The 20,229-nt window shown below is 46.1% G+C and overlaps 1 protein-coding gene across 3 annotated transcripts in view; it reads left to right on the top strand.

Moving 5' to 3' along the window:
* Window positions 1–20,229, top strand: part of Itga6 (integrin subunit alpha 6) — a 68,100-nt gene that overhangs the window by 16,434 nt on the left and 31,437 nt on the right. For all 3 annotated transcript variants that reach the window (XM_055600119.1, XM_055600117.1, XM_055600118.1), the window contains exons 2-5: window positions 11,845–11,969; window positions 13,980–14,059; window positions 15,264–15,519; window positions 17,539–17,670. In XM_055600119.1, coding sequence (XP_055456094.1) covers window positions 11,845–11,969; window positions 13,980–14,059; window positions 15,264–15,519; window positions 17,539–17,670 — 593 coding nt within the window. The remainder of the gene's footprint in view (window positions 1–11,844; window positions 11,970–13,979; window positions 14,060–15,263; window positions 15,520–17,538; window positions 17,671–20,229) is intronic.

The raw sequence follows: 20,229 nt of genomic DNA, 5'->3' as shown, positions 1-20,229 counted from the left end.
TAGGCCTTAATTATAATCATCTCCTATAAATAAATATTCTTTAAAAATGGTTAATTGGGGTTTTTGTGTGATTCTCTCAAACCTAGCAAAAGGTAGACTAGGGATTGAGTGGTTCAGCCCAAGATCTTAGCGCTAGGAGTACTGGGCACAGCTCCGTGTTGTCACTTACCCAGCCATGTGACCGAGTCCACATTAGTGAAGGCGGAGGTACTGACAGTGGCCACTGGGTTCAGAGCAGGATGCCACTTGCATGGAACGGGGTAGTTTGTATCATTAGTTCAGTGATAGCTTCCTGCCCGGACTTGGAGGATGGGCATGCTGTTCACCGTGGGAGGTTTCTGGTGTTTTGAACAGAGCTTGTAGTTTAGCTCTGTTATCAGCTTCTCTGTAAACGTGAAAACGTGCTCGAGGTAGACAGATTTGCTCCACCACAAGTTTTAGCTCATACTCACCCAACTGGATCAGCCAGTTAACCAAGTAAAAAGGACTTTCTTTTTTATTATTATTATGTTAATTGTTGTTTTGGCCCTAGGGGTTATTAAAAACTGGACCCAGATTCCTGCCCTCAAGGAGGTGATAGTTCAGTTGAGGAGGGAGAGGTTCTGGCCCAGCAAAGTTCACTTTGAGAAGGTGAGTGTGGAAGCCAAGCTAACAGGCCAGGCCAGGAGCTGCAGCCTGAGGGGGGGGCGGAGAAGGAGCTTTCTCTCTGTGCATATTAGGGAGTGCTGGATATCAGGAAACAGGCAGGGCTTCGCTCTAGGGTGTGCCGAGGAACTGACAAGAGCAGAGTGCCAGGGCTGGATGGCAAGGTGTGTCCATCATGGAGGAAGAGCTCCCAGTTGTATGGAAAGGAAGTGCCTAGGGCTGGAAGGCCTACCCATGTCCGGAATGTCTGAGTCTTGGGTTCTTTATCTGGAAGATGGCGGTGGATACATAGAGATACTCAGATAAGAGGTATTTGGGGGCTGGAGAGATGGCTCAGTGGCTAAGAGCACTCACTGGTCTTCCAAAGGTCCTGAGTTCAGTTCCCACCCAGCACATATGTGGCAGACCACACCTGTCTGATGCTCTCTTCTGGTGTGCAGATGTACATACAAACTGCACACAAATAAATACGTCTTAGAATAAATGCATCTTAGCTTGTCTCAAATGTTCCACACCTGTGGGTAGTTTGTGCATTATTTAGGCTTTCTGACAGCCATACCCAGAAAAATATAGGGATGCTTGAGGAGGATGTACCGGCATTCATCCTGGATGCCAAGGAAGTGCTCAGGGCCACCCTAAGTGTTGTATTGGGGGGGGGGGAGGCAAGAGTTCCTGCATCATAGAACCAATGGCATTCTAGTAGAGGAAAGACGGCTGGCAGCCTCTCAGCCACTGGGAAGGTTAGAATGATTAATTCAACAGGAAGATGTAGTGTGGGGGTGTGTAGGGGTGGGGAGAGACTGGCCAGAGCCAGGAAGGAGGGATCCTCTGAGGAGGGGTTGCCCTGGGCTACCCAAAGGACACAGTGCAACTCTCAAAATCTAAGGCTAGAATATTGTCAGCTGAAGAAGGCCATTGCAGAGACTGCAGTGCGAAAGAAGATGGAGGAGGTTACATAGGACTAAGGTCTACAGGAAGGAGTGTTCACCTCAGGCCCATGGGGCTGGAAGTGCAGATAAAGGACCGTGTGCCTTCTTGAAGCCCCTGTGGAAAGCAGTGATATTATAGGACTAGGTGTAGGAAGAACAGGGCTTCTCTGTGGGTGCTGAGCTGGGGTAGGGCAAAGGTGAGGCAAACTGACCTCTTCAAATCATTCTGCAGTAGCCCAGCTATGACCTGATGGTAGCTCTGATCCTTGTCCTAGCGAAGCAGCCGCTGAGAGGGGGCCAAATGCTGAGTAAAATGCAACATGTACTGATGTGAGGGGAAGTGAGTCAACACTGACCCCTCGCTGTTGTCCCGAGGCCTGGGTAGATAGTATGCCTTTATCACCCCAGGAACAGCATTGGAGGACTGGAGCAGCGGAGTTCTGTTTTGGACATATTGTGGGGGTGGGGGAGAAAAATTAACTTGGCATAGTTAAAACCAAAAATGTGGAGCAGGCCTTGCTACTTCTATGTACTGTGTACTCTGTACTATGTACAATTGCCTGTAGCAGGCCTGCTCTGCCCAGTTCTGAGACAGTGAAGAGCCTCCCTACCCCCACCGCAGTACTTAAACATAGTCACATAACCAGTTATATATGATCTAGACGGAAAGCCATCCTTGTGAAGGGGAATCCTTTACAGTCTCGTAAAGGTTCCTCAGGGTGTTAGGTCTGGGAGTTATTAAAACTGGACTTTGTCTGAATTGTGTAACTTAGTTGGGTTAGTTTGCTATTCACTGAGCGGCCTTTGTATACCAGATGTTCAGCTGTGGGGACACAGGAATGAGGGGCACTCATGGCTTAAGGTCAATGAGAACCAAGAGGCAGGCACGGGAATGCGTTCAGCACAGGCCTGGAGGATACAGGAGAGAGGGGAGCCGGTGCGCAGGTCCCGAGCTGCTATAGTAGAGGGCGGTTGGCTCTATGTGGGTCGGCAAGCCCACATAGAGAAGGAAAGGATCAACCTGAAGCCTGCCCGCTGGAAGTACTTAACCCAAAATGCTTTTTCAATCAAGGTCGTTAGCACACTTCAAGTTCGTGGTATCCGGCCAGAACTCAATGTGAATCTGAGAAAGGGGCCATCTTAGACTTCCTGCTGAGGTCCGTAGACCGATCCCTACTGTGTCTGTACCCCAACTCACCAAGACTGTGAATGTGGACTGTTAAAGACTTTCGGATCGGCTGCCTTCAGTTAGGAAAAGGACCCCGATGGGCTCTGGGATTTCAGGGAAGGTCCTTCAGAGTGGGGGAGAGTGGGCCAGGTGAAGACAGTGGGCAGCTTAGTGAATAGTGTGTTTCAGGCCGCTGCACTCCCGGTAACTTGTTACAGCCCTGGAGAAAACACGCCCAGCCAACCCGGTGTCTCCTTGAATCTTCACGGTAGCCTGACCCCTGCCAAGGACGGCGACGGGGTTAGGTCAGGTCTGTGTGCCATATCTATCAACAGTGGTCACCATGCTGTAGTTGAGAGCAGCAATGACTTTTCCCTGGTGGAAAAACTCAAGTTTTGCCAATATGTATGCCTTTGGTTCCCATTTAGTTGTTTTGAAATGATTTCTTAGGACTGATAAAATAGGACAAACTAGATGGAATAATGTTTGCTGAGCATAGCTCTGTGCTGATGGAGATATCTTCCTGGGGGAGCTGAGTTCACACCTCCAAGTAGTCACCAGAATGGGAGAAATAATGATTTTTGTAGCCCTTTTAAAAATAAGAAATGTGGAATCTAGATTTTTTTTTTAAAGTGTGTAAATATGTACATGCATATTAATGAACGTATGTATATGAACGCACAATTACATAATATGTGAAAGCAGGAAAGGGACTATTTTTCGGGGAGGGAAGGGACCTAGCAATAGGGATAGGAAATATGACATATGTATGAAAACGTTAATAAAACCAGTTATTAAAGTTAAAAAGAGTTTAACCAAAAGTAAAAGTTTAGTTAAAAGTATGTAGAGTGGCTGGGAAGCCTAATGTGAGGTGTGAGTCCAACAGATGGCACCGAGCAAGCTTTAGGGTGGCTCCTTCACTTCTCCCTGGGTGAGAAAGGCGGTGGGGGATTAGGGGTAAAGTAATCATAGAGAGGTGAGTAAAAGCAGAGTCCCCCATTTGTCTGATTAGGCTCGTGTATATACTGACGGTGGCCAGGGCTTGGTGAGGAAGGAGGGCCATTCTTGTTAGCCACTGGCCCTTCTGTTGCTGGACTCCTGAAGAGCCCCAGCTGTGGGGAAGAGGGTTACTTGTAAGGTCCATGGAGCTTTGGTGACTAGACAAATCACCCTTGGGTAGGCCGGTCATGAGGATAGCTGGTCACAGGACTCCAGGGCAAAGCTAGCTCTCCAGTACTTGTGAACCCACAGCCAAGTGCCACCATCACACAGTGTGACATGGGCATGGTGCCCACTGTGGAATAGGTGTTGCGTGGGGCGTGTCCCAGCCAGCTTTACATCCGAGGCTGTGCTGGCCATCACTAGTCTTCAACCTGGGACTTTTTTATTTTAAGTGAAATAAAAGGGGGCTGGGGTGGGGAGAGAGAGTAGGTGTTGGGCTTTCGGGCAACAGGCGTGAGCAAGGCCTACCCTGGTGAAATCTTGGCATACAGCCCAGCCATGGTAAGGCCTAGGAGCAGAACTATTACAGGGGACAGATTGCCCTGAAATGATCTCAGCACAGTGTGGCCTATGTGAAGCACTGGCCTATGTCCCCCCTGCCCCACCCTCCTAGCATGCTTGTCCATACATGGAGAGCTCATAGGAAGGCCTTAGAAAGTTGTTTTTCTTTTGCCCTTGAATAGCATGCAGAATTTTTATGAAGTTATATATTTATTACATATATTTATTTATATATATTATATTATTTATGCTTTTATATGTTATTTTTCTGCTCCAGGTCCTACAAAATTGTTCTCTTTAGGAGAATCTCTCAGGCTGACCTCGAATTCATAATTCAAGATCCTCCTGCCTCAGCTTCCTAAGTGCTGGGATTATTTGTCCGTGTGACACGCTCATCATCCAGATTGCTTTCCTTTGAATTAGGAAGTTCTGTTTGTAATGAATGCATTACCCCAAACACCCCAATCATTTTTAATTGTTTATTGTGTAGAAGTTAGCTGTGGTTTTGAAACATTTCATATCAAAACGAGTACCTCAGAATGGACTCGAAGGAGTAGGCGGCTGACATTCAGATTTGGCTTATAGTACAAATTCCCCTAGCTTTGACCCCATAATTGTAAGTCTTGAATATAAACGGTTCTAGGAAATTGGACTAGACAGCACTCTCTGAAGTGATGTCCAAGCTCCGAATAGAATTAGCTCATAAGATATAAATAAAAGTAATAAAAGTATCCACAAATGAAAAGCATAATAAGGTTTTAAATGTTTATATAAGTTACTGATCCATCAAATGGTCTCAATTGACTATTTCATCTGCGTTCATAAGAGCTTCATATAGATGTTGGTTTAAAATACATTATCACTTGCATTCATTTAAATGTTTGATGTGCATTCCCTGTGAGAAAGACTTTGACCTTAGGCCTGGAGGAAAGAGTCTGGATGACCCAGTTCCTTACAAAATGAGTGTGTTGCTGGGTGATGGTGATGGCGCACGCCTTTAATCCCAGCACTCCGGAGGCTGAGGCAGGCGGAGCTCTGAGTTTGAAGGCCAGCCTGCTCTACACAAAATGAGCATACTACCACCCGTGGTCTGGGATAGCAAACTGGTTGTCCAGGTTTGTCCCAGGCTCCCCTAACCCTACCAAGGCTGCAGAATTACCAAACAGGCAGAAGCACGTGGGATCTGGTCCCCAAACAGGGAAGAACCTGGTGAAGTTTGGATCCCCCTCGAGAAGGGCCTGCTTCAAGGAAGAGGATGATCTGCTCTGTAACAACCCCTTCCCCCAAACCAGAAATAACAGCATAGGGGAGGGCCTGGGAACGAGGAGCCACAATTCACGTGGGCCAGAAGGCATTATCTTTCCTTCTATGCAAAGTTTAGCTGTTAACAGACCAAAAGCCTCTATATTTTGCTTGGAGTGGACGCAGCAGAGAGCTATCTCTTCGTTTTCTTTGTTGCCCCAGACATTAGTGACTGATGGCTAACGAGGCTGTTCTTTCCATAATGATTTTGTGCATCCTAGAGGAAGTGTGACCAATAGCAGAGCAAGCATCATTGCCTGTCAAGAGTGCCTCTAGCTCCTTGACCCGGTGAGCTGGACCTTCTGGGAGAGACTGCACGCAGTGTGAGCTTTGTTTTCTTGTTGTCCCCCCCCCCCCCAGACCATGAGTGAGCATCAGGATGCGACCCTGGAGTCTTCTTGCACCCCACGGGCGGGGCGGTCCCTCTAAGTACGACCACACTTGATTTTGATGTGTCTATCTGACTGGTGCCAGATGAACCTCTAGGTTCTCTCTTGGACGGTTTTCAGCTTCAGGGGACTCTGGGGTAGTAGCCACGATACAATGGAAGCTTACAAAAGTATGGTTAGTCAGTGACTGATACTCACTGAGTAGGAGATGGCCATGAAGGGTTCTTACAGAGGTAGGAAAGGCCAAACAACAACAGCCACATGCCCGCGTGCTCTCATGGTGCACACAATGAGAGCTGGCAGCATAAAAAGCAGTGGGAGGGGGCTAAATAGGGTTTATTATATATACTATATATGGTGTCTATTATGGTGCCTATAGTTGTCTACAGTGAGGCTGTATAGAACTTAGGTATTGATAATGGCTTTTATACAGACTAACGTCTTCCAGGATGCCTGGGGTAGAGTGGGGAGCTGAACAGCCACCCTCAAAGGGAAGCAGATCTGTCTGGATGTCAGCGCTGCTGTCAAGGGTCTTAAGAGATGAATCTGTGCCTTGACTCTAAGAGGAAAGCATGGTCCCCCAGGTCAGACAGAGCATGCAGTGTAGCAATGGAGGGGAGTCGACCGTAGAGCAGGCCTAGACATGACAGGTAAGCAGGAAGAGGAGTCTGAACAAGGACAGGGTCCTGACTTAATACAAAGCACGATTGGTCGTTTAAGAGGTCAGGACTCCAGTAAAGTTAAATGATGTCAGGAAAAAGAAAGGCCGTGAGAGACTTCAAGGGAAACAGAAGTCACGGGCTAAGCATGAATCACACCACAGGGAGAGAAGGGGAGGAAAGCTTGACCTCAACACTAGTGACAGCTTCCTTTCCTTTGAGGAAACTGACATCTGACATCTGATTCTGGTGCTGTCGTCCATCCATTTATTCAGCACTGAATAAATAATACTTGCATACCTTGCCACGTGAAAAAGAGAGGAGTGAATTGTGGTCACAGGAGGTAACTTGGCTCTGGTTGTGTGTGAAGAAGGGCAGATGGTGATATTTGGGAAAGTGAAGAGGAGTGTCCGATGGGAGGAGGGGTCAAAACGCCATTCGCTTCATGTCATTAACTGGAGGAACTGAGATTTCTATCAAATGTTGAAAAGAAAATCGAAGCGCAAGAATTTAAAATGTAGCATAGCAAATAGAACCAGAAATAGCAAATGGTGCATTCGCTTCCCTTTCTGATGATAGGGCCAACATTAGTTAATCAAGAAATAAACATCATAGTCTAAATTTAAAGAGATGTGAAATCTAGAATAAAAGTAAAACAGATTACCCAATTTTTGGATCGAGGGATGAGTTTAGAGTCTGTTACTTTTACTCCTAAGTTCTTCATTTTTTATTTCTTACCATTGTTAATATTATTATTATTATTATTTTTACTAAAAAATTAGATATTGAGTTTGAAGATGGCTTAAATGTCAGAGTGACACAGTTTGCTGGCTAAGGAGGTCTCCTGATTCTTCGGGTCTTCATTTAAATGAACTGAGAAGGCTGTGTTTTAAATTAAGCAATAATAGTGCCCTTGTTCTAGTGAAGCAATAGTTCACATTTCTCGAGACAGAGTTGAGTAGCTAGAGGCACAATCTTTAATCCTTAAGGAAATGAATTATTGCCAAAGACAATGAAGCAAAGCTGCTATTGTCTTTAAAGTTTAAAGAGAACCCCAGTTTAGAACATTTGATTGAAGTAGTTATAGAAAAGTAGACCAGCTGTTTGGGAGTGAAAATATGAGTGGCAGAGTGGCTTGCATAGAAGAGCTTTTTCAGACCGTGGTAGTGGGGCCTGGGCCCTTCGCCTGCAGTCATGGTCTTCTTTGAAGACCTCAGCTTATGTCTTATTGTGAGTTACCACCATGCTTTTGGGCATTACCTTTTACTATGACAAAGTTAATTTCTTAGCGCTGAAGACGATGGCTTTGCAGGTTTTAAGATGCTTTTCCATCTGTGTATACAGTGTGTGTGTCTGGTATCTGCGGAGGTGAGAAGAAGGCTTTGGGTCCTTTGGAACTGGAGTTATAGATGGCTGTGAGCCGCCAAACCGGGGTCCTCTAGAAGAACAGCCAGTGCTATTAACCACTGAGCCATGCCTTCAGCCCTGGAGTCTTGTCTTTAAATGTTTTCCAACATGTTGAAATTTTCAGGGAGTTATTCCAGCACAAAGTTAGAACTCGGTGGAAGGTGACCCTGGCGACTCAAGTCTAATCCAGCCCTGGGAGGCCGAGGGAAGAAGATGTGAATTAGGAAAATCCTGCCTCAAATATCCTGCGCCCCCTCCCATACGGGAAAATAACTAAACTCAGTAGAAAGTAGCTGTCTGCTGGCTCTGAGGCGGGCAGTTTGAAAAGTGGCTTTTCCTAGTGGCCCTGTATTTGTAGTCTTTACTTTGGACCTGATACGGAAAAGGTTTTTTGATGCTGTTCTGTTAATTTTCACTACTTCCCTCTCTCTCTCTACAAGGCCTGACTCACTTCCCCACCCCCACCCCTAGCCTGTCTGTCTCAAATGCATAGCTGTTGCTATAGTTCAGGCTCCTGCTGAAGAGTGTGGTGGAGCACGCCTTTAATCCGGGGAGGCAGAAGCAGGCGGATCTCTGAGTTGGAGGCCAGCCCGGTCTACAGAATGAGTTCCAGGACTACAGAGAGAAACCCTGTCTGGAAACACAACAAAACAAAAACAAAGGGTGGAGGGGAGAGAGGAAGAGTGAAGAGAGACAGTGACAGCCTAGCCTAGCTAGTCCTTGGTTAGCTAGTCCTTGGAGTTGACCTAGTCATCACAGGGCTGCCCGGAAGAGCAACAGGTTCTCACTGAACCGCCTGGGCAGTCCAGGGCCCAGCCCTTACTGAGAGGGACTGGGAGGAAGCTTGGGATTTACATAAAACCCAGATTTTGGCACGAGTTGAGGGTTTGCTTGGAACTGGCTATCCGACACCCACAGGCACCTGGCAGCTCAAGAACCGACGTGTGCTTAGCCTTGACCTACACTGTGACCTAAAATGACTTAGATTAGAAGTAGACGGTTGTCCCCTGGTGTCGCTGTTTGCACACTGGTCTAGTTTTGCTCTTTTATTTGTTCTTCACAGACGTAGCCTAGGCTAATGAACTGTGACCTTCTACGCTTAAGGCCGACTCCAAGTGAGATAAAGAGACTTTTTGCTAATTTCCGAACCAGACAGGGCGACTGTGAAATTGAAGCTCCCGCGGCTGCGGAGTGTTGGGGCGACCTACTCCTCCATTCCTGGGACCTGCCTTGTACTGGAGGAGCGCAGGGACACAGTAGTGCAGCGCGCGCCCTCTGCCGGCGGATGTTCCTCCTGCAGCCTCCCAGGGATCCAGAGGGCAGCCCCGTGCGTCTAGCATCCCCCGCAGGAGGCATCATGCGAGTGTATGCCTGATGTGTGCAGATGCCGGTGGAGGGCAGAAAACGGCTCTGGATGGCCTGGAGCTGGAGTTAACCGGCATTAGACTTTGTGGCAGACCCTGAGCGCTGCTCTTCAAGAACACGTAACGCACTAACTACTGAGGCACCTCTCCAGCCTCTCCATTTTCATGATGAAGGAAGTCTTGGAGTAGGAACCAGAAAGGCTCAAGGGATGGCTGTATTCTGAGGCTCTGTGGCGCCTCATCTGATACTGCTCCCCTGACTCAGGATCCTCACCAGCCTCTCTCCGTCTTCAAACTCCACTTGCCACATCCCAAGACTCCACTCTCCTGCAGCGGCTAGCTTCTAGCCCAGCCATCTTCAACCTGCGGGTCGTGACCCCTCCAAGGGTCAAACGATCCTTTCACAGGGGTCGCATTTCAGATATCCTGCACATCAGATATTTACACTTACAACTCATAACGGTAGCAAAATTCCTACTTTACGAAGTACTAGTTATGAAGTAGCAAAGACATTTTTATGGCGGGGGGTGGGGGTTCATCACAACATGTGGAACTATTTTAAAGGGTCACAGCATGAGGAAGGTTGAAAACCACTACTTTAGCTGCTTCCCTGGAAGCGAAGCCAGCTTTGCCTGTTGGGCTGCTGTCATTTCCTGGTGACAGTCCCTCCACAAAGCTCCTGCCCTCTTGATGCCTCTGCCCCTCATGTCCTTTTACAGATCAGGTGCTCCGACACTGTAGTTTTAAGAGGTGGAAACCATCTGGGAGGCCATTCCTTAGGCATCCCGAGGACTGCATTTGTTGAAGGAGTGTAAGTGGCTGAGGAGGAGTGGGGTCAAGTAAGCAGCCTGCTGCACTCAGCAGCCTCCTTGGGTGTGTGTAAGAGGAAGCGCTTGGAGAGGAGGAGAGCCAGCTCTGAGCTGCCCTTCGGAGCCTCCTCTTGGCTGTCGGTTACCTTTACCCACTGGCCACAGATGGGCCTGGGTTCTTTCTCTGCCTATTTGGAGTCAGTCTTCAATCCGCCAACGCACACAGCAGTTTTCATTTCAGGGTGCCATCGGTTATAATCGGTTGGCTCTTTCCGCCCAGATTTAAACGTGTTAGCTGTTGAGTTTTGTTTCTTGGCAAGCGTTCTGCAGGGACAGAGAGACTGTTTCTGGGTGATTCTTGTCCTGGCTGGCACCTAGCTGTGAGTCCCAACGGCTTCCTAATTAACCTCTGTCACATCAGTAGGTGTGGGCTCCTCAGCTTTCCTTTGTGCCCCTGGCTCAGCTCATTGCTTGTTTCTCCAGCTGCGCAGCGCAGGGCCGCCCCGAAATGTGCCAAGCATCTAAACCACTCACTGCACAGTCTAGGCCATCTCATCTCTCAGGTATTGGGGCGCTCCTGGGAATGGAGACAGCGACACTCAAATAGGTACATGGTGGGCCTATGCAGAGGACAACTGCTCCCCTAAGTCTCCACTTGAGTTCTGGGTCTTGGTGAAGGATAGACTTGGAGGTAGAAGCTGGAATGGTAACGACCTGGGGCTGGGGTGGGGTTTCTGGGAGGAAGGGCAGCCGCTTGTCCTCACAGCAGGAAGGCACTGCTGTTTCTCCTGGTTGTATGGTTAGTTCGCTGCTCCTTTACTGGAACCGTCCCAGCAAGGAGGAGGTAGCAATGGTCAGATGGTGCTTGTTTCTTTCACACAGAGGGTTGGGTGTTTGTCTCCTTAGTCAAGCCCACCCCAACCCTCACCCTCACCCTAAGCCGACAGTGAGCTAGCTCCTCTGCCGGTGAAATAACGGAGCTTTGAGGATCCTGAGTTTGGCTTAGGAGCCACTCCTCAGGGGAAATCTGGGGTAGGGGCGGAGAATAGATTTCACTGGAAGCTGGCATTGCATCCCACGTGCTTTGTAGGAGACTGAGTGGGACAAGACATCAAATACTGCACTTTAAATAAATACACTTACCCCTTGTCAGTTACATCCTCAATGAAGCTGAAGAGGAAGGGGGGGCAGGGGAGACAGGCTGAGTCTGTGAGAACTGTAGTCTGAATCTGTAGGTAAACTGCTGCAAAGATAGGTGTGGTCCAGTGGGGGCGGGGTTTCCAGGGTTGGAAACTGACATGGGCCATGAGATGGCTCACGGGGGCTGCTTCCCACCGTAAGTTGGAAGTGCGAATTATACCGTTGAGTCTCCTGTCTTGTGAGTGTTCTCTGATGGGTACCAGAATTGCTCCCAGCTAGCTACCACTGCCAATTCTGAGAGAGACAGGCTCACTCGTTCTCCCTTTTGTGTGTCCGTCATTCCACCTCAGGGGAGGCCTGTGCTGTGAGAGCATGGGGGCCTCCACCGTCGCTCTCGCCTGCTCCGCAGCCTCAGAGGAATTAGAGGGCTTCCTGGCAGAGAGTAACTGGTGCCCGCAGCCCTGGGTCCTGGCTAGGCGGGTAAATACCTCACATTCAAGTCCTTAAATTCTTTCTGTTCTATCTCCAGGTTGCTTGTGGGGGCGCCTCGGGCAGAAGCACTTCCTATGCAGAGGGCGAACAGAACAGGGGGCCTGTACAGCTGTGACATCACCTCTCGGGGACCTTGCACACGGATTGAATTTGATAACGATGGTGCGTTCTGCCCCCGCTGTGTGTATCGGGCCAGCCTGCCTGTACCATGCTTCACCTGCCACGAGCAAGGGCACGAGATACGGACATTTATTCCTGCAGAGAAGGAACGCTCTTAATTTTGTCAGTCTTGGCCTTTTTTTTTTCTTTTTTGTTTGTCCTAAAAATACTTACTTTCTAAATCACACCGAAGCAGGCCAATTTGCTGCCTCTGTTTAAGCCCAGTTTAACTAAAATGGTGTGTGTATGTTGCCACCTAGTGGTATGTTGAGACTGTTGCAAAATTGTTGAATGTGCCTATCGAGCAGTCAAAACATTACCTGCCATTAAAATAGTGGGGAGAAACACTCTTTTGTCTGCTCTTTATTATTTATTTATATTATTATATATTATTTATTTTATTCAAGTATTCATTGAGTCTGTTCTTGTGACGATGCTGCCCTGTGCATCCTAATCAAGCGTCATCTCTGGCCCTGGAGAATTTTTAAGCATGAGAGTACAAATAAACTCTTCCCAATAGACTGTGATACATGAATTGATAAGTTAGTGTGGCAGTCAAAAAATTTTTCAGGAAACTTCAGGAGGGGCCAGTATCAGGAGTCCATATACTTATCAAATGTAATGTGTCACTGTTCTAACAAAGAGTCTTCTAAACACCAGGCTCGTACCCAGCTAAAGCTGCTGTTTCTCAGAGACAGGCTTATTTCCCATCTGTTTGTTTGCTTGCTTATTCTTGGTTTTTTGAGACAGGGTTTCTCTGTGTAGCTTTGGCTGTCCTGGACTCAATTTGTAGACCAAGCTGGCCTTGAACTCACAGAGATCCACCTGCCTCTGCCTCCCGGAGTGCTGGGATTACAGGCATGAGCCACTGTGCCCGTCTTTTCCTTTTATTTTAATATCCCACTTTGTGAAGCCTCAGGGTAGCTGGAAGATACTGTAATGGAGTCCATATATGCCACCAGCTAATTTACATGCTTTCCTGTAGATTGGACAGAGCCATTAGTGTCACAAGAAGCTTGCAAAAAACCAGAGTTGTTATTGGCCTAAGTAGACATGCAGGCTCGGGCTCACACTCTCATCTGTATCCATATTGATTAGGAAATACTACGGACTTACTGCAGAAAACTTATAAATACACAGATATATAGATATAGAGTCTATATACCTCTATCTATAAATGAAGAATCCCAGCACCTGGAGAGACAGAGGCAGGTGGATCTCTGTGAGTTTGAAGCCAGCCTGGTCTACAAAGTGAGTCCAGGACAGCCAAAGCTACACAGAGAAACCCTGTCTCAAATAAAATAAAGTAAAATAAAGAAAAAAAGGCAGAATGTCACTAATCTTAGTATCTAAACATCACTTTAATGTTTTGATTCTCATTAAGGAAAGCAAAAATACAGATTTTATAGTAGATTTAAATTGATAATGAAATGAGTACATGGTGATATTTCTGTGCTTTCTCTCTCTCTTCCTATCTCCATCTAAGAAGAGTTCACATTGTTTCTATACAAATTTGAGGTGTGAATGGAGCAGCACCCATTTTCTGTTAGTTTAGGTGCTGTTTTTACAATGCTTCGTCAGAGTTACAGCATTTTCTTTTTTTTTTTTTAATTTATTTATTTATTATGTATACAATATCTGCATATATACCTTCACATCAGAAGAGGGCACCAGATCTCATTATAGATGGTTGTGAGCCACCATGTGGTTGCTGGGAATTGAACTCAGGACCTCTGGGAGAGCAACCAGTGCTCTTAACCTCTGAGCCATCTCTCCAGCCTGAGTTACAGCATTTTCAAATGTCTTATGTGTAGAAATTTTATGAAAGATTCACTCAACTCTTTCTCTGTATCCTTGAGATAAGAAATCAATGTCCTATATTAACTGAGTTTCCTCAGTATCTGGGCTTGGAGTCCAGGAAGTTTGAAAACAGCTTCTTACGGTTTTGTTGCCCTGTTGGTTTGTATAGTTTTTCAGTCAATCCTGTACTAACTGGCCATGTTGCCTCTGCAGCTGATCCTATGTCAGAAAGCAAGGAAGACCAGTGGATGGGAGTCACTGTCCAGAGCCAAGGTCCAGGTGGCAAAGTGGTGGTAAGTGTAGAAAGGCGCATCCTCCTCCTCAGTGTTGGCTGATTATGGGCTCACAGCAATGGACACAACAGAGCAACATCCTGCCTCCATTTACCCTTGAGCAACAAACGCCATGTTCTAACACATGTCCTGGTGCCAAGAATAAGCTAAAGCCTGATGCCTGATAGACTATGGATTGGTTGTGAAGCCTGTGTGTCTTTAGAACATCCAGATCCAAAGAACTTAATAAATAAACATTTTCTGAATATCCCTAAAACTAGCTGCTGATCTGTTGCGTGGCCTTTGTAATCATTGTTATAATCATTGTTATTACAGCTGCTCTTCAGACAAAAACAAACAAACAAACAAACAAAAGCAAAGCCAAACTAGACAGTTTCTACCCTAGGAAGTTTTTAATAGACAAAATTATCTTTTGTCTATAAAAAATTAGTTTTATAGACAAAGTTATTGCAAACCACGGGAATGACCGTGAACAAAGACACCAGTTTTACTCTTGTTTACCATGCCTCTTCAGCTAGAAGGCAGCTCACTGGGCAGACTGGCCTGGAGACACTTCAGGTTAGAATATGGCACTCTTTTTGTCTCATTCAGTCTGGTTGCTACAATAAAATTTGTGCAGATGCTTGAGAAAAAGGAGAGTCTTAGTGAACACTGAGTTCTTACACAGTATGTAAAATGGGCTTAGGTATACTGTCCTCAGGCACCCAGACTAGGCTACATGGAAGGAAGTCATGAAGACCCTGTAGAAAACGGAGACTATTCTGTCTTTCTTGACGGGGTAATTCTGCCTTTTAGTGACAGGGAATAGTCTGAGTGCACTCACTGCAAGGAGATGGGACTGGTAGGAAGAAAATGTCTTTGCTTTAGCTGTGTTTGCTTTATCTCCTAAGAAAATATGTCCCTGCTTCTGTCTAGGACATAGTTATTTATAGCTACTAAGAGCCCATTAAATTAAGAAAATGCAGTGAGTTGGTGTCGCCTTTGTCTATGTGACAGGTGAATTTACAGGTGAATCGCCTGTGGAATAGGGCTCTGTCTTGTTGATGGTCTCTTTGGGTGGGGGAGTGGGGGACTTGGTTTGCTTTGGGATCCTCTCCCAGGATGGAGACACACTTAATCATCCTCTTTAGATGATGGTTAAACCTCTTTATTATTGCTAAGTGCCCCAGTTCTATGAAGTTTTACCACTGCCACTTGTCTGCAGACGTGTGCACACAGATATGAGAAAAGGCAGCACGTTAACACAAAGCAGGAGTCCAGGGACATCTTCGGAAGGTGTTACGTCCTGAGCCAGAATCTCAAGATTGAAGACGATATGGATGGAGGAGACTGGAGTTTCTGTGACGGCCGATTGAGAGGTCATGAAAAATTTGGTTCTTGTCAGCAAGGGGTAGCAGCTACTTTCACTAAAGACTTTCACTACATTGTGTTTGGAGCTCCCGGTACTTACAACTGGAAAGGTATGACCTCTGTATTTACAAAACCACGTTAGAATATCAACAAAGTTTCTACAGGATGCCGCAAGCACAGTTTAGTGCCTTTAAATGGGCTGTAAGGTGTTTCTTTATTAAAGGGAGTGGGATATTAAAATCTCTACTGTGAATTTTAACAGTAATGCAAATATTTTAGGGTTGAGGCTTTTTCCTTCTGCTGGTGTTTTTAATTACTGGAAGTGGTTAATTTTTTTTTTTCTCTAAGAATATAATAATTGCCAGATGTGGTGTTGTATTCCTGTCATCCCAGTACTTGGGAGGTAGAGGCAGGCAGATTTTTGTGAGGTCAAGGCCAGCCTGGTCTAGAAAGCAAGTCCAGGACAGCCAAGGCTACACAGAGAAACCCTGTCTCGAAATTCCAAAATAATAATAATGATAAATAGGATTTGTTTTTCTGTCTTGTATTTGTTAATTAAAGGTGAAAGTGTTCATTTAATGGGGTGATGTGAACACTGAGTTGAAGTAAAGAGCTCTGCTAACATGGGCGTTCCATTGTGTGTTATCGTGGAAAGGCATGTTCTACCGATAACACGGAGAGCTAAGAGAGCAGGTGACTGCCAGGTGCGGCATTCTGAGGCAAGAATTGGAGGCAGTCTGAGGGTAGGGTTGGTTAACAGAGAGATACTGTGCTGAGAAAAGGAGACACTGGGAAGGAGGAAGGAAAATGACCCACATTTTGTGACCAGATGAATCTGGTCAATTTCTTTAATAAACATCAGTTTCTCTGAAACTGTGTATAGGAGGTAGATAGCAAACGGCTATATAGAAATAAAGATAAATTATAATTTTTGCACAAGCCAGGATGAGATTACCACATTGAAGGTTGAGGCATGAAAGCCAAAAGCACAAGGCTAGCCTCGGTACTTTATAAAGATCCTGTCTCAGATTAAAGCATTGTGCTGGGGGCTGAGGAAGCAGGAGGTGGCCCAGTGTTTGCAGAGAGCCCAGTGTGGTTTCCAGCTCACAACTGCCTGTAATTGCACCTCCAGGGAATCCAGCACCCTCTCCTGGACTCTGCTGACGTGTGTGTGTGTGTGTGTGTGTGTGTGTGTGTGTGTGTGTGTGTGTACATGCATATACACCCATACATTCAATTAAAAAATTCTATTAAAACAATTTAATTTTGAAAAGAGCAGGGGTGTAGCCTGATATATAGGGTTTGCCTCAAATGTGTAAATTTCTGGCCTTAATCACTCTCCTGTGTCACACACACACACACACATCCCTAGTTTCAACTGTGATTAAAAATGGTTCTTGAGATCCCTGTGGGTCATTCCTTATGACACTGGGAAGTTATTTCCTTTGTCCACACTTATATCTCTGACAGAACTTCTCATATAACCAAACCCATTTGACCTCGCTGAAAGAACATTTTGTATTTAGAAGGAGTTTTATTTTGGCAGTTGCAGAGGCCATTATATTATAAAACAGAACGGTAAAAACACCCACCAGTCAGGTGACTTACCAACACTGACTTAAAATGTCACTTTGAAAAGGTCATGTTGTGATTTGGGTTTCAGTCCGCTGAAGTGTTTTAAAGAATTAGGGAATTTTGAAAAGATGAAATTTTCATTAAAGCAGTTTGAAGAGATGGATATATTAGTTTCACTTTGCAGAAAGGGAAACTTGATAGGGAATTATGGAAGACAGTAATCGTTTATTTCATGTTCATGTCATTCAAATTTAGTTTTCTGTAGATTTTTGTGACTAAACAAACATCCCATTTTCTATCTAACCTTCCAAAGGAGAGTTCATTAGAATTCATGGGTGATTTTTAAGATTCCTAGAACAAATTCCTTTCACATAAAAACTCAGGTGACTATGTTGAACAATCTTAAACATCATCTCTCTCATCTCTGTCTCTCCTTCCAAATTTCTCTTTCTGTTCTCCTTGATGCAAGGGCGTTTAGAACCATCTTGTTTTGTTTCGTTTCATCTTTATTTTATTTTGTTGTTGTTGTTGTTTTTTCCATCCCATTCCTTTAGGGATCGTCCGTGTAGAGCAAAAGAATAACACTTTTTTTGACATGAACATCTTTGAAGACGGGCCCTATGAGGTTGGCGGAGAGACTGACCATGATGAAAGCCTCGTGCCCGTTCCTGCCAACAGTTATCTAGGTAGGCGCGAGCAGAGATACCATACCTGCCTTCTCAGGCACTGTGGGAGGCTCCTCCTGAGAGCCCACAGGCTGAGATAGGCCAGGCGGGAGCCAGGGGCCTCTCAGCATTTGCCTCAGCTTGATACACACGGAGATGTGAAAGCAGGCCGCCTGCAGGCGAACTCTCTGGCCTGAGCTTCTGCAGAGTGGGGCAAAATCTGCCATTATTTGGCAAAATCATGCCAAAATCATGCTCCCTCCCATCAAGGAGCTGTGTCCTGTGAGCTGATGACAGCCTGCGTAGCCTGCAGCGAGCCCTTTGTGAAGCCATGAGGAAGCGTCCGGATGTTCGGAGCGGACCTTCACCTCCTTTGTGCAGGGCCTCTTTTAGACGAACACTTAAGAGCTTTGCTCACAAAGTTACTTTTAAGTGGTGGGTCGGGACTTCAGGGTCCTTCTTTGGTGATTGCCATTCTCGAAGGCCTGGCCCTGCGACTGGATCGGGGCTCCATGTCAGAGGGCCCAGTGGGCGGCACAGGGCTCCCCAGACGAGGCCAAGCAGGACCTGCTAACGCAGTGTGGAGAACACCCAGACTGGGTCTAAGTGCCAATTCCTTAACTCCCTAGGCTTGTTTGCATTACTAATGGTGTCCTAAATTATTCCTGCGCATTATGGTAATTACACAAAGGCTTTTAAAAGCTTTAATTCTTGGTGCGAGTTGACATAAAGAATAATTACTGTACATTTCTTGGAAAAAAATGTAAGAAATCTTCTAAACCTACAGAGTAACCTATTTTTAAAAAAATGGTGGGGGTGGGACGCACACACGAGCTAGAGATTTCACTGGAACAATGGAAGGCTTAAAAAAAGGTGGGGAAGCAGGTGTGGGTGAGCAAATAGTTCTAAACAGAAGGCTAGAGGAAACGTACGTGTGACTTATTCTAGTTGTGTGAAGATACACACGGACAGTGCTGTTTATTAAAAGAAAAGAAAGAAGCCCTTTTCAATTCATATGCCATTCCCAAGCCCATACAAGCTTGGTAAGAGCTCGGGGAAGAGAGCATTTATAGCAGCTGCTTATTAAACAGTTGTTGTGCGTGAGTCCTGTGCTGTGTGCAGTGCTGTGCGTGCGTCACCAGCCCTCCCTGCGTGTACCGAGGAAGCTTCACTCGGTAGCTCAAGTTCACACTGTTATAATTCCCCAACCAAGGCATGATGGGTCTGGGCAGCGCCCGGGTGCATGGGGTCTGATAGTATCCTTGCTGGACAAGGCAGGATCTGGGCAAGGACCTTCAAGGAAAACAGCAGCAAACCAGTGTTTTCCCTGGGCACATATCAGCTAGCTGGCTCTCTTTTTTTTAAACGCTCTATTTAGGGGTTATTTTATGATGGGGTTGTGTTTAATATTAACTGTTTGGTCTTTCAGATGCCCCTGGGGTTTATAAATATAGCTGTTGGTAGAACACAGGGAGATGTGAATGTTTTTTTTTTTTTTTTCAAACACCTCTGCCAATTTCAGAAAGGGTTTCCTCCAAAGCCCATGTCCCGGAAAGAAGTCAGAGGTGTTGTTACAGGTTGCTGGTCAGTGCCCTGAGGCTCTCATTTTAAAAGGTCGGTGGGTGTGGGGTGTAATGACCCACCGAGCCTGTAGGAGCTAGCAAGGGGCGCCGCAGTTCGGCCTCTTACCAAGTGTAATCGTTTTTCTTCCGTCTCTCCTGCCCCGTGCACGCATCCAGGCCTGCTGTTTTTGACCAGCATTTCCTATACAGATCCTGATCAGTTTGTTTATAAAACACGGCCTCCCAGGGAGCGGCCTGACACATTCCCTGATGTGATGATGAATAGCTACCTAGGTTTGTGACCTCTCCGATGACAAATAAATTGCCTTGGTCATGGTCATTTTTAAAAAAAAAATTTTTTTTTTTTATCCATACAGAGCATAAATCTTATTTTCTATCTCATTTCAAGTGAAACACATACAAAAAGCATGCCATGGTTGAGCTCAGCTGCCAGACGCTTTTCAGCACTGGGTTCAATTAGATCGCCTTGCTGTAATCTTGGGGCTCATCATATTTTTCAATTCACCTCACAATTTGAGAACCACAACAGTAGTGCTGACGCTTCTTATAAACAGAACCCCCCCCCCAAAAAAAAAAGGAGGGAAACTTGGTGGTGTTCTGCGCCTGCCTCTTTTAAAGAGAGAGAAGTTTAAGCGATGGACACTCTTCTAGCAAACTCTTGTCTGTCGCCCAAAGTGCTGCTCCGTGCCTTATAATTGGACGTCCCAATATTGCCCACCCTCTGAGCAGCATGTAGCCGACCCAAGCTTGACAGCTGACTCACCCCTGTTGTTGATGTGAGGTTCTCAAATGGCTGAATCACCACGCATGGTTCTGTTTGCATGTTTGTGTCTGAGTTCGTCCAAAGTGACGAGATGCTACCTGGGTTGTGTTAGCAGTGTTGACGTTCGCTCTTGCCTGATTGCCCACTAGACTGCCAGGAATAGACGCTGTTCGTGTAAACCACGGTCAGCGCAGAGCCCTGTAACTGACACTTGGTGAGCATTTGGTGTAGCGT

Source organism: Psammomys obesus, unplaced genomic scaffold (genome assembly GCF_907164565.1).
Source record: "Psammomys obesus unplaced genomic scaffold, mPsaObe1.curated_primary_1811, whole genome shotgun sequence".
In the NCBI taxonomy this organism is placed as follows: Eukaryota; Metazoa; Chordata; class Mammalia; order Rodentia; family Muridae; genus Psammomys; species Psammomys obesus.
Note: the sequence above shows the minus strand (reverse complement) of the source record. Positions and strands in the feature narration are given on the sequence as shown.